The sequence below is a fragment of the Typopeltis vanoorti genome, chromosome 10, assembly GCF_054136105.1.
Source record: "Typopeltis vanoorti isolate ZY-2024b chromosome 10, IOZ_Tvanoo_1.0, whole genome shotgun sequence".
NCBI classification, from domain to species: Eukaryota; Metazoa; Arthropoda; class Arachnida; order Uropygi; family Thelyphonidae; genus Typopeltis; species Typopeltis vanoorti.
This window is the reverse complement of record NC_143558.1, coordinates 105,875,153-105,889,281: the sequence shown is the minus strand read 5'-3', so window position 1 is coordinate 105,889,281 and position 14,129 is coordinate 105,875,153. Positions and strand designations below refer to the sequence as shown.

At 33.2% G+C, this 14,129-nt stretch overlaps 1 protein-coding gene across 1 annotated transcript in view; it reads right to left on the bottom strand.

Annotated features, from left to right (window-relative positions):
- Window positions 1-14,129, bottom strand: part of LOC150102650 (U4/U6.U5 tri-snRNP-associated protein 1) — a 323,990-nt gene that overhangs the window by 223,408 nt on the left and 86,453 nt on the right. The window contains exon 7 of the mRNA XM_090399032.1: window positions 8,710-8,806. Within this exon, the coding sequence (XP_090255158.1) occupies window positions 8,710-8,806 (97 nt within the window). The remainder of the gene's footprint in view (window positions 1-8,709; window positions 8,807-14,129) is intronic.

Below are 14,129 nucleotides of genomic sequence, written 5' to 3'. Positions count from 1 at the left end.
ATTAAAGTTTTTCCTAGTCTGAGTTCTGGATCAGGATAAGACACTATATCTGCAGCAAAAAATGCACACAAACCGTCTTCTGCTGAGAAAATAAAACTCTTTCAAAAGGGTGCTTGTGAATGGGTTAATGGCTTGATGTAGCTATCTTTCTATGACCCACAAGAAGATGATAAAAAAAAAAATAATGCTCTCTGTGGATGAGTTTAATTATTCCCACAAATCATTCCATAGTCTTCTGTGCCCACAAATGTATGTTCTCTAGCCATTTTATGTTTTTCAGGAGAGGAAAAAATGCAGCAATCTACTCCATATCAAACCGGTCAATTTCGTTTGAAATGATGCTCCTTGCTTTAGACAGGATTTACACCAAATCTTTCCAATTAAAGGCCAACACATCACATCACTAGAGACTCTGCTATGGATGCTAAAACAGCGATGATGTACTGACAAAATACAGTGACCTCTTAGTTTATATTAGGATTATGATCTGGAATAGTCATACAATTTAAATTCACATGTAATGTAAATTATCAATAAAAAATGTGATAAACATCTTCCAAGCCCATTTTTGATGAGTGTGCCTTTCCCCCTCACATTCTTTTAAATCGTCATGAAGCCCATGTTTTCTTCTGCCCCTGAATTTAACTAAAGTTAACGTTTTTCTATTTTGGTCATTCATCCAAATAGCAAGCATTTTGCCATGCATTCCAAAGTTGACAGAGAATATGACACTTTTTTGTGCAGTTAAGAGTACATCACTTTTAAGACCTTCTTTAATTATATCAGCACTATTTCAAATAGTACATAATGTACTCTCACCTCATTCATAGTGCTTAAGCACTTTCCAGTTCCATTTCAAGAGAAGTGGGTTTCATTGTGTGCTTAAGATGACTTCTATTACAACTACAAGGATATTTACTAGCAATAAGAGTAATACTGTAATAAACAAAAAATAAGCAAAAATAAGAGGAAAGGTTAAAATATATATACAGGTAACCCTCGTATAACGCGGTCTACAAATTGTAGTATCCCTTGTTCAACACGGTTTCGATATAACGTGGTCTACAATTTCTAGTAACCCTTTATTTATTTATTTTGTCACATTTTTCACCGCAGGACTTAAAAATCAAATTTTATCTTTGTTAAATTTGTGTCTGCCAGTATCGCACAAGTAGTTATAAGTATCAAATTTAGTTTTATTATCACTGAATAAGGTACTGTATAGAAGCTTTTGCAGTCTGTGTCATTCTCAACAAATAGTGCAATTAGAGACAGATGGAATAAAAACAGAGCTAACTAATAAATCACATGTCCCCTCTCACAGAAACTATGCTATATAGACTTAATCAAAACCATATGTTGCACCAAAACACAGTATCTAACTAAAAACTATCATCCAATTTTTCAATTATGAAATAAGTGTTTGTTTTATTGCATTTGAAATTCTCTCTGTCATTATGACATATCACAAAGGCTAACTTAAAACAAAAGACTACCAAGAATTGAAACATGCCATATAATGAATGTGTGAGTTCGCCTGCCATAAAATTCAACCAAGGGTTGTAACGTTTGTGTGAGTTGAGCCAGTCAGTAATGAGAAGTTCCATCGGAATGATAAATGACACCATGTTGTGAATGTTGTTATGACAGTTTCAGATGTTATGGAATTTGATTGAAGAGAATTAGCATTTCAACTCAACACTTGTCGGTTGCTTTTGTCTTTGGGTCATGCGATCTTTTGTTAATACTGCACCAATCATATGCACGTCATTATAGCTACTGTCTTATGTAAAACAAAATTCAGCTTGTACGTATTATAACAATTAAAAAAAAACTTGAATAATTTATAAGCATATAAAAGGATATTCCAGTAAATCGTTGACATGCCAGCAAAATTCTCAGACATGCCACCTCTGGCACAAGTGCCATAGGTTTGCCATTTAGGGTTTACTGTATAAAGTGTTTATTGTTGAAAATTGTCTTTGTTTTCTGCAAGAAAGCGCATTTTAAATCATAAGTGTGTGTTATTCTCAAGCTGAGAGTTTATTTTCTGGTGAGTTACATACATATGTAATGCTTTTTTTATGAATTTTTTTTATGTAAAAGTTTATTTTTATTGTAATGGCCACTAAAACTGCATTGAAAGGGAAAAAAACCAACATTGAAGATGAAATTCATTTCTCTCGAAGAAAAAATTAAAATCTTGGATCAGTTGAAAATTGGAGAAAAACAAAAAGTTGTTGCAAGGACTCTGAATTTAAATGAATCAACAATTAGAACAATCAAACAAAATGAAAATAAAATCCGAGAAAGTGTTATTGCTGTGTCAACGGTAAGTGCAAAGCGCGTTGCTCGCGATATTCTAATAGAAAAAATGGAGAAATTTCTAATGATTTCGATAGAAGATTGCACTCAAAAGAAAATTCCTTTGGATGGATGCCTTATTAAGCAAAAAGCTCTCAAAGTTTATAAACATTTAAAAGAACTCAATCAAGATTCTTCAGAAGAAATCTCTCAGCATGGATTTTGTGCCAGTAAGGATTGGTTCGAAAACTTAAAAAAGTGGTTTTCTTTGTATAATCTTAAAATCCAGGGAGAATTAGCATCAGCAGATGTTGAAGCTGCTCGGAAATACCAAGCAGAACTTTTAAAAATCATTAAGGGTGGTTACAGTGCAGACCAGGTGTTCAATGCGGATGAATCTGGGTTATATTGGAAAAAAATGCCAAAACGCATCTATATTTCAAAAAATGAAAGATCAGCTCCTGGATTCAAAGTTTCCAAAGATAGAATTACTCTACTGTTTTGTAGTAATGCATCAAGTGATTACATGACAAAACCAATGTTTATTAACCGATCCGCAAACCCTCATGCGATGAAAGGGCCCGACAAATCCACCCTACCTGTTTATTGGGGGCCAACAAAAAGGCATGGGTTACAGCTAGCATGTTTGAGAATTGGTTTTTCAAGTGTTTTGTACCTGATGTAGAAAGTTACACAAAGAAAAAGAATTAAAAGGACTTCAAAATTCTACTAATTTTAGATAACGCATCAGGCCACCCTACAAATTTAAGCCATCCGAATATTAAAATAACTTTTTTTGTTGTCTAATACTACTTCACTTATTCAACCACACAATCAAGGAATAATATCAACATTTAAGTCATATTATATTCGGCAAACATTTCAATTAATTTTGGAAAAAATGGAATCTAATCCAAACTTGAGTTGACACTGCCTCAAGCCTGAAAAGAGTTTTCAATATTGAATTGTGTAAAAATTATTTCTCTGTCCATTAAAGAATTACAACCCTCTACGCTGAATGCTTGCTGGAAAAAAATATGGTCTGAAGCCGTTCTGGAACAAAATTTCGTACCCCAGTGGATGCCGAGCTACGTCATATAATAAACGTCGCACACACATTTTTGGTGGAGAGGACTTTTGCGATATGATTGAAAATGAAATTAGTGAATTAATTGATGGAGAAACAGATTTAAATGAGGAGGAACTGGTACAATTAATAGATGGCGTTGAACCAAATGGCAGAGAAAGTTCTGCCGAAGATTCTGATTGTCATGAATCCGTTAAAAAATTCAGTTTAAAGAAATCAGCACAAGGATTGGACTTGGCAAGAAAGTTAGGAAGTCATTTTTCGGATAATGATCCCTCAATGAAGCGCTCGGGAAAATTCAAGAGACAATTGGATATTTGTTTAGCGCCATATTATGAACGTGAACTTAATAAAAAATTGCAGCATAGTGGAAAGCAAAGTCTTATTAGTGATTTCTTGATGACTAAACCAGCCGAAGTATGCAATGAGAATTATACAAATGATGTCCAAGAGATTTCAAGTGGTGACGACCTCCGGCCACTTAAAGAACATCTACGAAATGTTATTTCTGAAGACAGTGATGACGATTAAAATATGCGCTTTATTTTGATTGTGTCTAAAACATTTATGCATTATATGCAATGAAATCTATGTACAATTTGTAATTTTTATAATTTTATACTATGTATTTGTCTCATAGTTACATGAATTACCTGAATTAAATAAATTTGTTGAAAGTTTATTTTTCACTTGGTTGGACTATAATAAATTTAGTTTAATCATTTATCCAAGTGTGAGCAAACAAAGTTTGCACCTGAAATTATCTTCAGGACTGGGGTAAGGTAGTACAACACCAGGCAACTCATTGCAAAGGTGGAGCAAGCTTACATCACTCCTTTCTAAGTATCTCCCTTAATGCAAAACACATCTTCTAGTGGATATGTATAATGTTATGCATTAAGGGAAGGGCCACTACCCACACTAGTTTTAACCTTTACTGAGGTCTCTTCAGTGGGAGCCAGACTCAAGTGGAGATACCAAGGCAGAAGCATTAGCAAGGTCATCTCCTCCTATAGGAGCTGCCAAATGGTGTGCCACCTTTTTATTAAATTACTCTGGATTTAGAGAAAGATGTTGAAAGTTTATTTTTCACTTGGTCAGACTATAATAAATTTAGTTTAATCCTTTATCCAAGTGTGTGCAAACAAAGTGTGCGCCTGAAAGTATCTTCAGGACTGGGGTAAGGTAGTACAACACCAGGCAACTCCTTGCAAAGGTGGAGCAAGCTTACATCACTCCTATCTCAGGTTTACATATGTTTACATTATACATATGTATGATGTATAATATACATTATACATATGTGCAAGGAGATGTGTTTGCATTATGGGAGATACTGAGATAGGAGTGATGTAAGCATGCTCCACCTTTGCAATGAGTTGCCTGGTGTTGTACTACCTTACCCCAGTCCTGAAGATACTTTCAGGTGCAAACTTTGTTTGCTCACACTTGGATAAAGGATTAAACTAAATTTATTATATGAATTAAATAAAAATATTGTTTTTGTTGGATATGTCATTGTTTATATAATTAAAAAAGAAAAAACGATTTTGGAACCTAACCTTACTTTTTCTATGTGATCTAAGTCTCGTATAACGCGATTTATATAACGCGCCATTTCTATGGATCCTAACATCTGCGTTATACGAGGGTTATCTGTGTGTGTGTGTATATATATTATTATATATATATATATGTGTAGAAAGTTTTTTACCTTGGGTATAATATATGTTAAAGATACCAAGCTATTTTAAACCTGGTTTTTATTCCATTTCCCAAGTAAGCAAACAGACAAATAAATTGTTAGATTGTGATAGAGTGGATAATTAAGTATTCCTATCTTATCACAGTCTAACATGCTTTTCCAAACAAAAGAATGGGATAAATACAATAAATTGCCTCTAAGTGTAGAATAAGTATTATGTATATATAAATCAAGTGTGTTCTGTTAAGAAAAGATTAAATAAGCGTATATTTTGTGCCATTCGCGAACGTGATTAACTTAGTATTGGAAATGTAAAACATTACCAGAGCTTTAGAAATTAACCTGTGCAAAGGGATTATAAAATGTAAGCACAAATTCAACAGTTGGGGGGGGAGTCAAGTTCAAAGGTCGTAACGCGATGGAGTGACTCGCACGTCCGCGTACGTGCAACAAGCAGGGCAGACGATGGACGCCATGACGTAAGAGCTCGCCAAATATCGAAAGGGGCGAGAAACACCGAGAAAAAGGAGGGAAATATAAGGGTCATGCGACCCTGAGACAAGGCTTTTTTTCTCCCTGGATTTCCTGGTGTTCGTTTTCGTGAGGTGGCGTGGGGCGTGAATGTCCTCGATGTCGGAGGACGGGTTCTGATAGGCAGCTACGGTCTTGGTGGCCGTGTTCTCCGTGGAAGGAACGAAGTCTGACAAGTCCACAGAAGGCCAGTTTCCTGTGAACCTCTGAAGCTCTAAAGAACCAAAGGCGAAGATAAGTAAACTTTATTTGTGTTTAACAGAATACATGCCAAGTCAACATGTTATGGAAAAGGAACATTAATGATATTGGATAAGATTATATTGCTAGGATTTAAGAAGGATATTGAAATTATGTTTATTATCTGTTGTTGTGTTAATGTTCGCCTTTATATTGAATGAAATTAAGGATGTGTTTAGAGTAAAGGATTGGCATAATATTAAGAGATTGTGAAAGATATGAATGTTATCTTGTGTAGTCTGACAGAGCTGCGGAGCCTTAGATTGATTGTGAAAATAGTACACGAGTAACGCATTAGCAAAGGTTAATATAATTCATACTTTAGGAAGCTACTGTATATTAATTTATATGTGTAACAGTAGTGTTTGAATTTATATACCTTGTCTGAAACTCCCTTAAGATGGGATTTATTTTAGTGTTCTTATGTGTATCAACCTTTGAGTATAATAAACCTTGCTTTTGATTCTAACAAAGACTTTCTGTGATTTCTGGAATCCGATGCACCGCTTATAAAATTATTAATGCGAACCTATGCGGGATATTAAAAGGGATATTTGAAAAGAGTAAATTTTGGTCACGTCTGCAGAGTTAATTGGTATCACTAAGTACTGTCCTGAGATTACCTCTTGGTTGTTAATATTAATTAATCTAATAGCACTAAGTGGCGCAGCGAAACAAATAAATTTCTTGGTGTTTTAAGAGGGATAAATCTCAGACACTCTGATACTCTGGTACTGCCTCAATCTCGAGGAAATTCCATTGTCCCTCAGAGGTACCTCGTGTTACCTGATAGAGTGTATCAAGGAGATATAGTAAAAGGTTAAAGTAGTTGTATTTAAGAAGAAAGGTTACAACATAAACTGCGCAGCAGATAGGATATAAAATAGTTGTACAAAAAAAAAAATTAAGAAAAAGGAAAAAAATACAACAAAGTCATGTTTGCGCCTGCACGTAATGCAAGTCTAAGTAACCTGTAAAGTAAACTTAACTTATTTGTCTGTTTGCTTACTTGGGAAATGGAGTAAAAACCAGGTTTAAAATAGCTTGGTATCTTTAACATATATTATACCCAAGGTAAAAAACTTTCCACATCTATCTCTCTCATCCTAAGATATTTATTTAATAAGGTCAAAGCACCTTTTGGTAACTTGTTTTGGTAAAATACTTATAAGCTCTGTAGTACTTAAACTTGGCATTTCCTAGCCTGGCTCCCACTATGAGACCTCAATAAAGGTCGAAACTGGTCTGGGTAGTGGCCCCCCTTGCCTTTAATGCATAGCATCATACATTTCCTCAAGGAGATGGGCTTTGCATTAAGGGTAAATATTAAGAATAGTGATCAGAGCTTATTCCAACTTTACCACGAGTTGCCTAGACTTGTAATACTTTATGGATCACTTAGACTTGCATTACGTGCAGGTGCAAACTTGACTTATTTGTCTGTTTGCTTACTTGGGAAATGGAGTAAAAACTATGTTTAAAATAGCCTGGTATCTTTAACATATATATACATACATATATATATATATATATATATTATTTATACAACAATCTTCAGCAAAACAAAATAAGAAAATTGTAGGCTATTGTGCTAGGTTCTCATGGTGCTTTTCATAATTTTGGCTGCTGCACATTTTAAATTTAATGATTTAAATGCATACATTTAGAGATCAATGTAACTCCAAACAGTAAACGCAGAGAAATTAGAATTTAAAAAATTAATAAATACATTTTTAAAAATTAAGTGTAAAAATAGGTATTATTTCTGGGAAAATTCCTATGTTACTCTTCTAAGTAAATATTTTTTATGTCTATTTAGCATATTTTTGTTTAGGAGTACCCTTTTTTTTTATATATTGCCATTGGCTTTTTACTCAAATTTTAGGGCATTATTACTGATGTTTTATATGGACAGAAAAGAATATATAGGAAGAAAAAACTGGACATACGTTTGTGAGATGTTGCTGGCTGTCTTCTTTTTCAGTGGCATCCTGGCATATGACGGTATACATTCATTGTTGAAGGAAGGAAGGAAGGAAGGAAGGAAGGAAGGAAGGAAGGAAGGAAGGATGACTGAACAGAAGGGGGGGGAGGTGTCAGAAAAGTGGGGTGTGAGTGAATTATTGGTGAGGCAAGAGGTATGCGAACTTTTTGAAAAACCCAAATTTTTTTTTTATGTATATTTTTTAAATTATTAAAGGTGGGCAGAGAATACTTTTGGGATGGGATGAACATAGAAATTTTTGGGGAAGGAGAAGTATATTATGGGATAAAATCAGGAGTGGGAGAATGGGGTGTGACCCGTTTTGATAGTACATCGAAAGCTTTTCGACGAGCTCCGAAGACGACACACTATCAAAACGGCTCTCACCCCTTGATCTTATCTCAAAATATCCTTCTCCTTCCCCAAAATTTCTATGTTCACCCCCATCCCAAAGTTTTCTCTGCCCATCTTTAATAATTTAAAAAACGGGTGTTTCAAAAAACGTTCGCATACCTCATCAATAATTCTCCTACATTTCTCAAACCCCACTTTTCCAACCCCCTTCCATTCAGTATTCAGTCCTACTTCCTTCAGAATGTATATCACCATATGCTAGGATGCCACTGAAAAAGACAGCCAGCAACATCCCACATTTTTTTCTTCCTATATATTCTTTATATGTCCATCAGTAATGCCCTAAAATTTGAGTAAAAAGCCAATGACATTATATAAAAAATGGGGTACTCCTAAACAAAAATAGGTTAAATAGCCATAAAAATAATAAGTATAAAAATATTTTTACATCTGAGAATAAAAAAATATTTAGAAAAGGTGAAGTAAAACTTTAAAATGATTTACCTTTGTCTTTTAGTGTTAAAATAATATGCTGTCCTTCCTTAAACCATGCTTGTGAATGGCTTACAGCTAAGCCTTTTAAATCTTTGCCAGTGTAGTTCTAAAATTACATTTCATAAAAAATTTAATTATTTAGCTATTTAATAAATTAAAAATATATTATATCAATTCCAAAGTGTGAAAATAAATATAATTTATTAAGCATTAACTCTCCTACCGGCTGAGGTGGATGAAATAGCAAGACCACCCCAGAATTTTTCATGGATCAAAACTTCATCGGCATTCTATCTTTTATCAAGTATTTACCCTCCTCCGCAGTTAATCCATTAACGGCGATTTTAGAGTCGTTAGCGGATTAACTGTGGTCGAGGGACTTTTGAGTCACTTGTCTTTACATGTACTGTGTTACTTGGAATTTTCTTCACTGTACTAAGATATTTGATCTTTTTTTTTTTTTTTTGCTGCACAATTTATTTATCGTGTCTCTTTCCAAAAATAGAAGTTTCACATCTGCCAAAATAAATAATCAATCCTGAAATGACCACAGATCAGCCTTTGCAATGAATATATTTTAGTTTTCCTTCAATTTACTGACAATATAGATTCTTTTTTGCAAATTTTCAAATGTTTGTTTGCATTTAACATATTTGTCAAATATTTATATTTTTAAAAAACATTTAGTGAAATAAATATGACATTTTGCTTTCTTTCTTTGCAAAGTACCTTTATATGGATTGTCACATTTCAATTTTAGGAACGAATTTTTAAAAAATTTTTTTTTATGAACAAATGATTATAAACTGCATTACTCGGTTTTCGATATTGTGTCTTTTTAAGTATAAAAAATGTATACCTAATGGTATTTTATTAGCCTCTTCGCCTTCTTCTTTTGCTTAAAATTGCAACAGTTTTGTTTTGTTTTTTTTGTAGGATGCACATTACTATAATATCCAGTGCTTAACCATTGTATATATGTTGAAAATGTAATAGGAAGGATATCCTGTATGGAATGATTCAAAATTTAAGCTCATTTTTGGGATTTTTTACTGCAACTCCCTTTCCCCTCCTTTCCTGTCCTGGAACTCAGTTACATAACTACTTTAAATTTCTACAGCTTTGAAAGCTTTCAGACAGTATTCAAAATCTCTTATTTCAGTTTACCGTTTTGACAAAAGAAATAAAGCAATAATATTGTTGTATATTCGAAGCTTCTAATTCTGTACCATTTCTTTGGATTTGAAATCAGCTGTTCAGCAGTCTGCTGAAATTATTCTAAGATTTAGAAATACTATGCTATATTATCAACATGTAAAACTGTATACCACACAAAGAAAGTTCAGTTGTGTTATTTTAGTTCAGTTGTGTTATTTTTGTTTCTTTTTTTAAAAAAATATCTAAATATTACTACTTCTATTGCTGCTGGTTGCTATTTCTGAAACATCTTAGAAATGCTGGACAATAATCCTCTTAGCTGGAGGAAAAGCTAAAAGTCTTAGATTACTCTTTTGAGAAACACGAGAGAAAGTTTCCCAGAAGTCACACTAAATTGCCTCAAGCCAGAATGTCTTGTTTCATTTTCAGTTTGTTCAGACATCCTAACACAGAAAAACTGACATTTCCTTTACAGGCTGATGCAGTATTTATGCCAAAAATGATTTCTTTACTTATAGTGATCAGTTTCACTTTTATTAACGAAAAATTCTAAATTATTTGATACAAGTATCTTGAAAAAAAGTTACTGCTATTGCTGCTGCTGCTGCTCTTGCTTGCCATCTCACAAATGAATTGTATATTGGGTATACTTTCTAATATTTTTTTCTGCCCAGCAACAAGTTGTAGACTAACAGAGATTACTACCCCCCCCCCACCAACTGGGAACCAGATAAAAAGAACATGCCCACTAAAGTGCCTCATGCAATAACTGAATATTTTACAGGCAGAAATTCCTTGTTTTGTTTTACCATCTCTCTGATTGATTAGTAGACATTCGAAACATATTCTGATATTGCATTTGTAAGATGACAGTGTTTTTAAATATTAATTTCCTCTATTACCTAATATCACACAACTTCCTGATTTATAATAATCAAAACTTAGTTTCTGTGTTGAAAAATTAAACATTATGGAACAATTATTATGGAAAAATCAGGAATTAAATAAAAACTGTACCTATGTTTCATAAGTTTTCGGGTGTGTGGTAGTATTGCAGCAGGAAGGGGGGTGTAAACCTATCAAAGTCGAAATAAAGTTCAATTCTATTGTGAAAATATGAAATTTCACATTTGATGCATGCACATATACATATTTTGTATCAGAGAATATATACAAAAGTATTTCTTACTTTAAAATTGGAGAAAAATATATAAACTAGCAGAAAATATGTATAAATCAATTTAAATAATAACTATTTATTTCATTTTATAAAGACCGATTATACAGGGAAACCAAAAAGGTGAAAGTGCAAAGAACAGTAGATTACGATATTTTGAAAAAACTTAGTGATATGATATGACAAAATTAGCACAAAAACATTAAACATTGGTTCTCCAAGCTAATGCAATATTTAAGTGAAGAAAGTATGCAAGGATTTATATTTTGTCCTGGAATTATAAACTGTACAATAAAAAGAGAAAATAAAAATAGTTTATTTTTATTTTCAGGAATGCAGTTCCTGAAAATAAAAATAAACTATTTTAAAAATAAACGTTTTTAAAAACAGGAACTGCGTTTCTTGTTATAGAGAACTGAGACTCAGCTTCGCAAGATGATCTGTTTAAGTGTTCTCTACAGCATGAAGGATTATCACACCTTCTCAAGGACAGAACAGCCAAATTGCACTTCTTATCCATGTTCTTTCAACAGTATTGAATCGTGTCCAGATTTAGCTGGACGTATATATATGTCCTGGCCGGTTGGAGAAATAAGCAGCTGATATAATGCATTCTCAGAGAACAGAAAATATTTATCACAAAACACAGAGTGCCACCAAGTAACTGTGAAAATAAGTGATACCTGTTTAAATTCTGAAATCTATTACAATTGTGAACTGTTTCCACATTGTCTGCTGTGCTAGCTTGCATTTTGCAACAAATGTTTTAGGTGTGGTTTGCAAAGTGCAATAAGCAACTGTATAATTTATTTTGACAAAGTGACAAAAGCATGTTTCCCAGGTGTGAAGATCAAGGATGTTAGTGAAGCTTTTAGTATGCAAAAGGAAGAAGTGAATTTTTACAATTAGAAATTACATTCAATACATTAAGTAAAGGAAATTCCAACTATCTCAAGAAGGCTGTCATAGATAAATTCAATACTCTCTGAGTCTGAATGTTGCATAAAACTCAAGAGTATTATTCCAGACTACTAAATATTAACTTGAGAATGTTATATGTTATTTCTGGGATAAATAATTTAAAAGCCTTAAAAAGGTCAAATATAATCTTTAAATGATTTACCTTTATCTTTTAGTGTTAAAATATTGAACAGTGAAAACTGAATGTGTTAAAATATTGATGGAACTCCCACAGGATGTCAAGTATTAAACAAGCATCAGTACATGATCAGTGAGAGAAATATGCAAATCTCTTCTTACCAGGAAAAGATCTGTACATTTCAAGTAGGTAGTGTCTTGGATATACTTATACTGTAAATATTACGGTCAAAGCAAATAAGGCTATGAAGTAAATATATTATCTTTTTTTTAATTGCATGTGTTCTCCAGAAATTTTGTTTGTTTTGTAAGAAGAAAAATCCACTTTGTACAAGGAAAAGGTCACAATCTCTGTATAACAGCTGTCAATGTGCAATATATAACTGTCGCAGTCAACCTGTGATACAAACTGTTTCCACAAATGAGACTCTGGCAGGCATTGCTGCTACAAATGAAGTATGCTATGGAGGCATTGCACGGCTGGTAAAGGAGATCCAAGTGAGTTTAAATGAGGTATAATTGTTGCAGAGGTTGAGATGCACTTCCCCACCCCTAATTTTTATACACAAATCTTTAGCCTTCCTTAAATAAATGCATGTTGGTGATATATTTGTAATTTTGTCCCACAGCTCAAACACACCAAATACATTTTTAAAGTATATACATATATAAACAGGCAACATCCATAAATACATTTTGCTACATAAAAAATAAATATCTTGTCCATCCTGGACATTAGTCATGCATCTTTCAACTGGCTCACTATTTTTTTTTTTAATAGAAGCCAACACAAACTGGAAGTTGCTTTCATAACCAGTCACACTCTGGTTCAGCTGAACAAAAGAATGTCCTCACAACACTAACGTACAGGGTCTCAGCTATTTGCAATGACACAGCTCCAGAACTCAAATTATCTTAGCGCCCCCCAAGTCAATAGCTGTGAACCATGTAAAATACTATATTACTAAAGAGCACAGAAAAACAATTCCAAAACAATTTGTTTGCTAACACTTGGATAAAGAAAGAAACCAAGAATATAATTTCTTGGCATCTTTAATTTATAAAAAAAATTCCAATCTCCTACATTGAGATGTATCAGAAAGGACAGCTAATTACTATATAAATACAATCTTCACATTTTTAAATGTATCAAATTAGCAAAATCTTACATTAGGAGAGCTTGTTCTTAAGAGAATGAGTTACATTCTTCTAAGGACAAACTTCATCGCTTGATGCATTCAGGAGTGCACAAACTGTGTCTGCAATTTAGCCTAATATCAACAGAAAATACTGTTAACATCTTCCAGGAAGAACATATTCATACATACTCTACCATTATTATGGCAAGTGAGGAGTAGCATGCCATACCAAGTGGACACTCCTTCACATAGGATTAAATGGAAGAAACTACAATATACATAGAAGATGTTACAATTTGAGAAAGCATCTTTGATGTCATTATGAGCAAATGAAGTACTCCCTGAATCTCAAATATGGATGCATTAATTTTAGCTAAAATTTAGGAGCCTACAACATAGTTGTAGACTACTTTACCTCAACCAGAGAAGGAGTCACAATAAGTTCTTTTTTTTTTTTACATCATGATCTATCTTCCTTATGTCCTATGACATAAGGAAGTGTCAAAATATCAACTTAAATAATATTGTCAATCAACATTTTCTAGTGTGTGCCTCAAGGGATGTTATATTTATTTTATTCTTGACCTGTTTACTGAGGCAATATCATAAAGTCAACAGGGAATATCATAAATAGTCAACAGGAACAACCAATATAAGTCATTCTACAAGAAATATTTCCTTAATATTGTGATACATATAGAATATGAACAATGGAGAGTGTACAACCTTACCTATACCTCTTTCAATTCTGTTACCCCCGCCCCACAACTCTAACTGCATCTGTGTAAGGTTTCATTTACAACACCTTATTTGATCACAAAAGAAATGAAGAAATTATGAAAGAATTAAACTAGTAA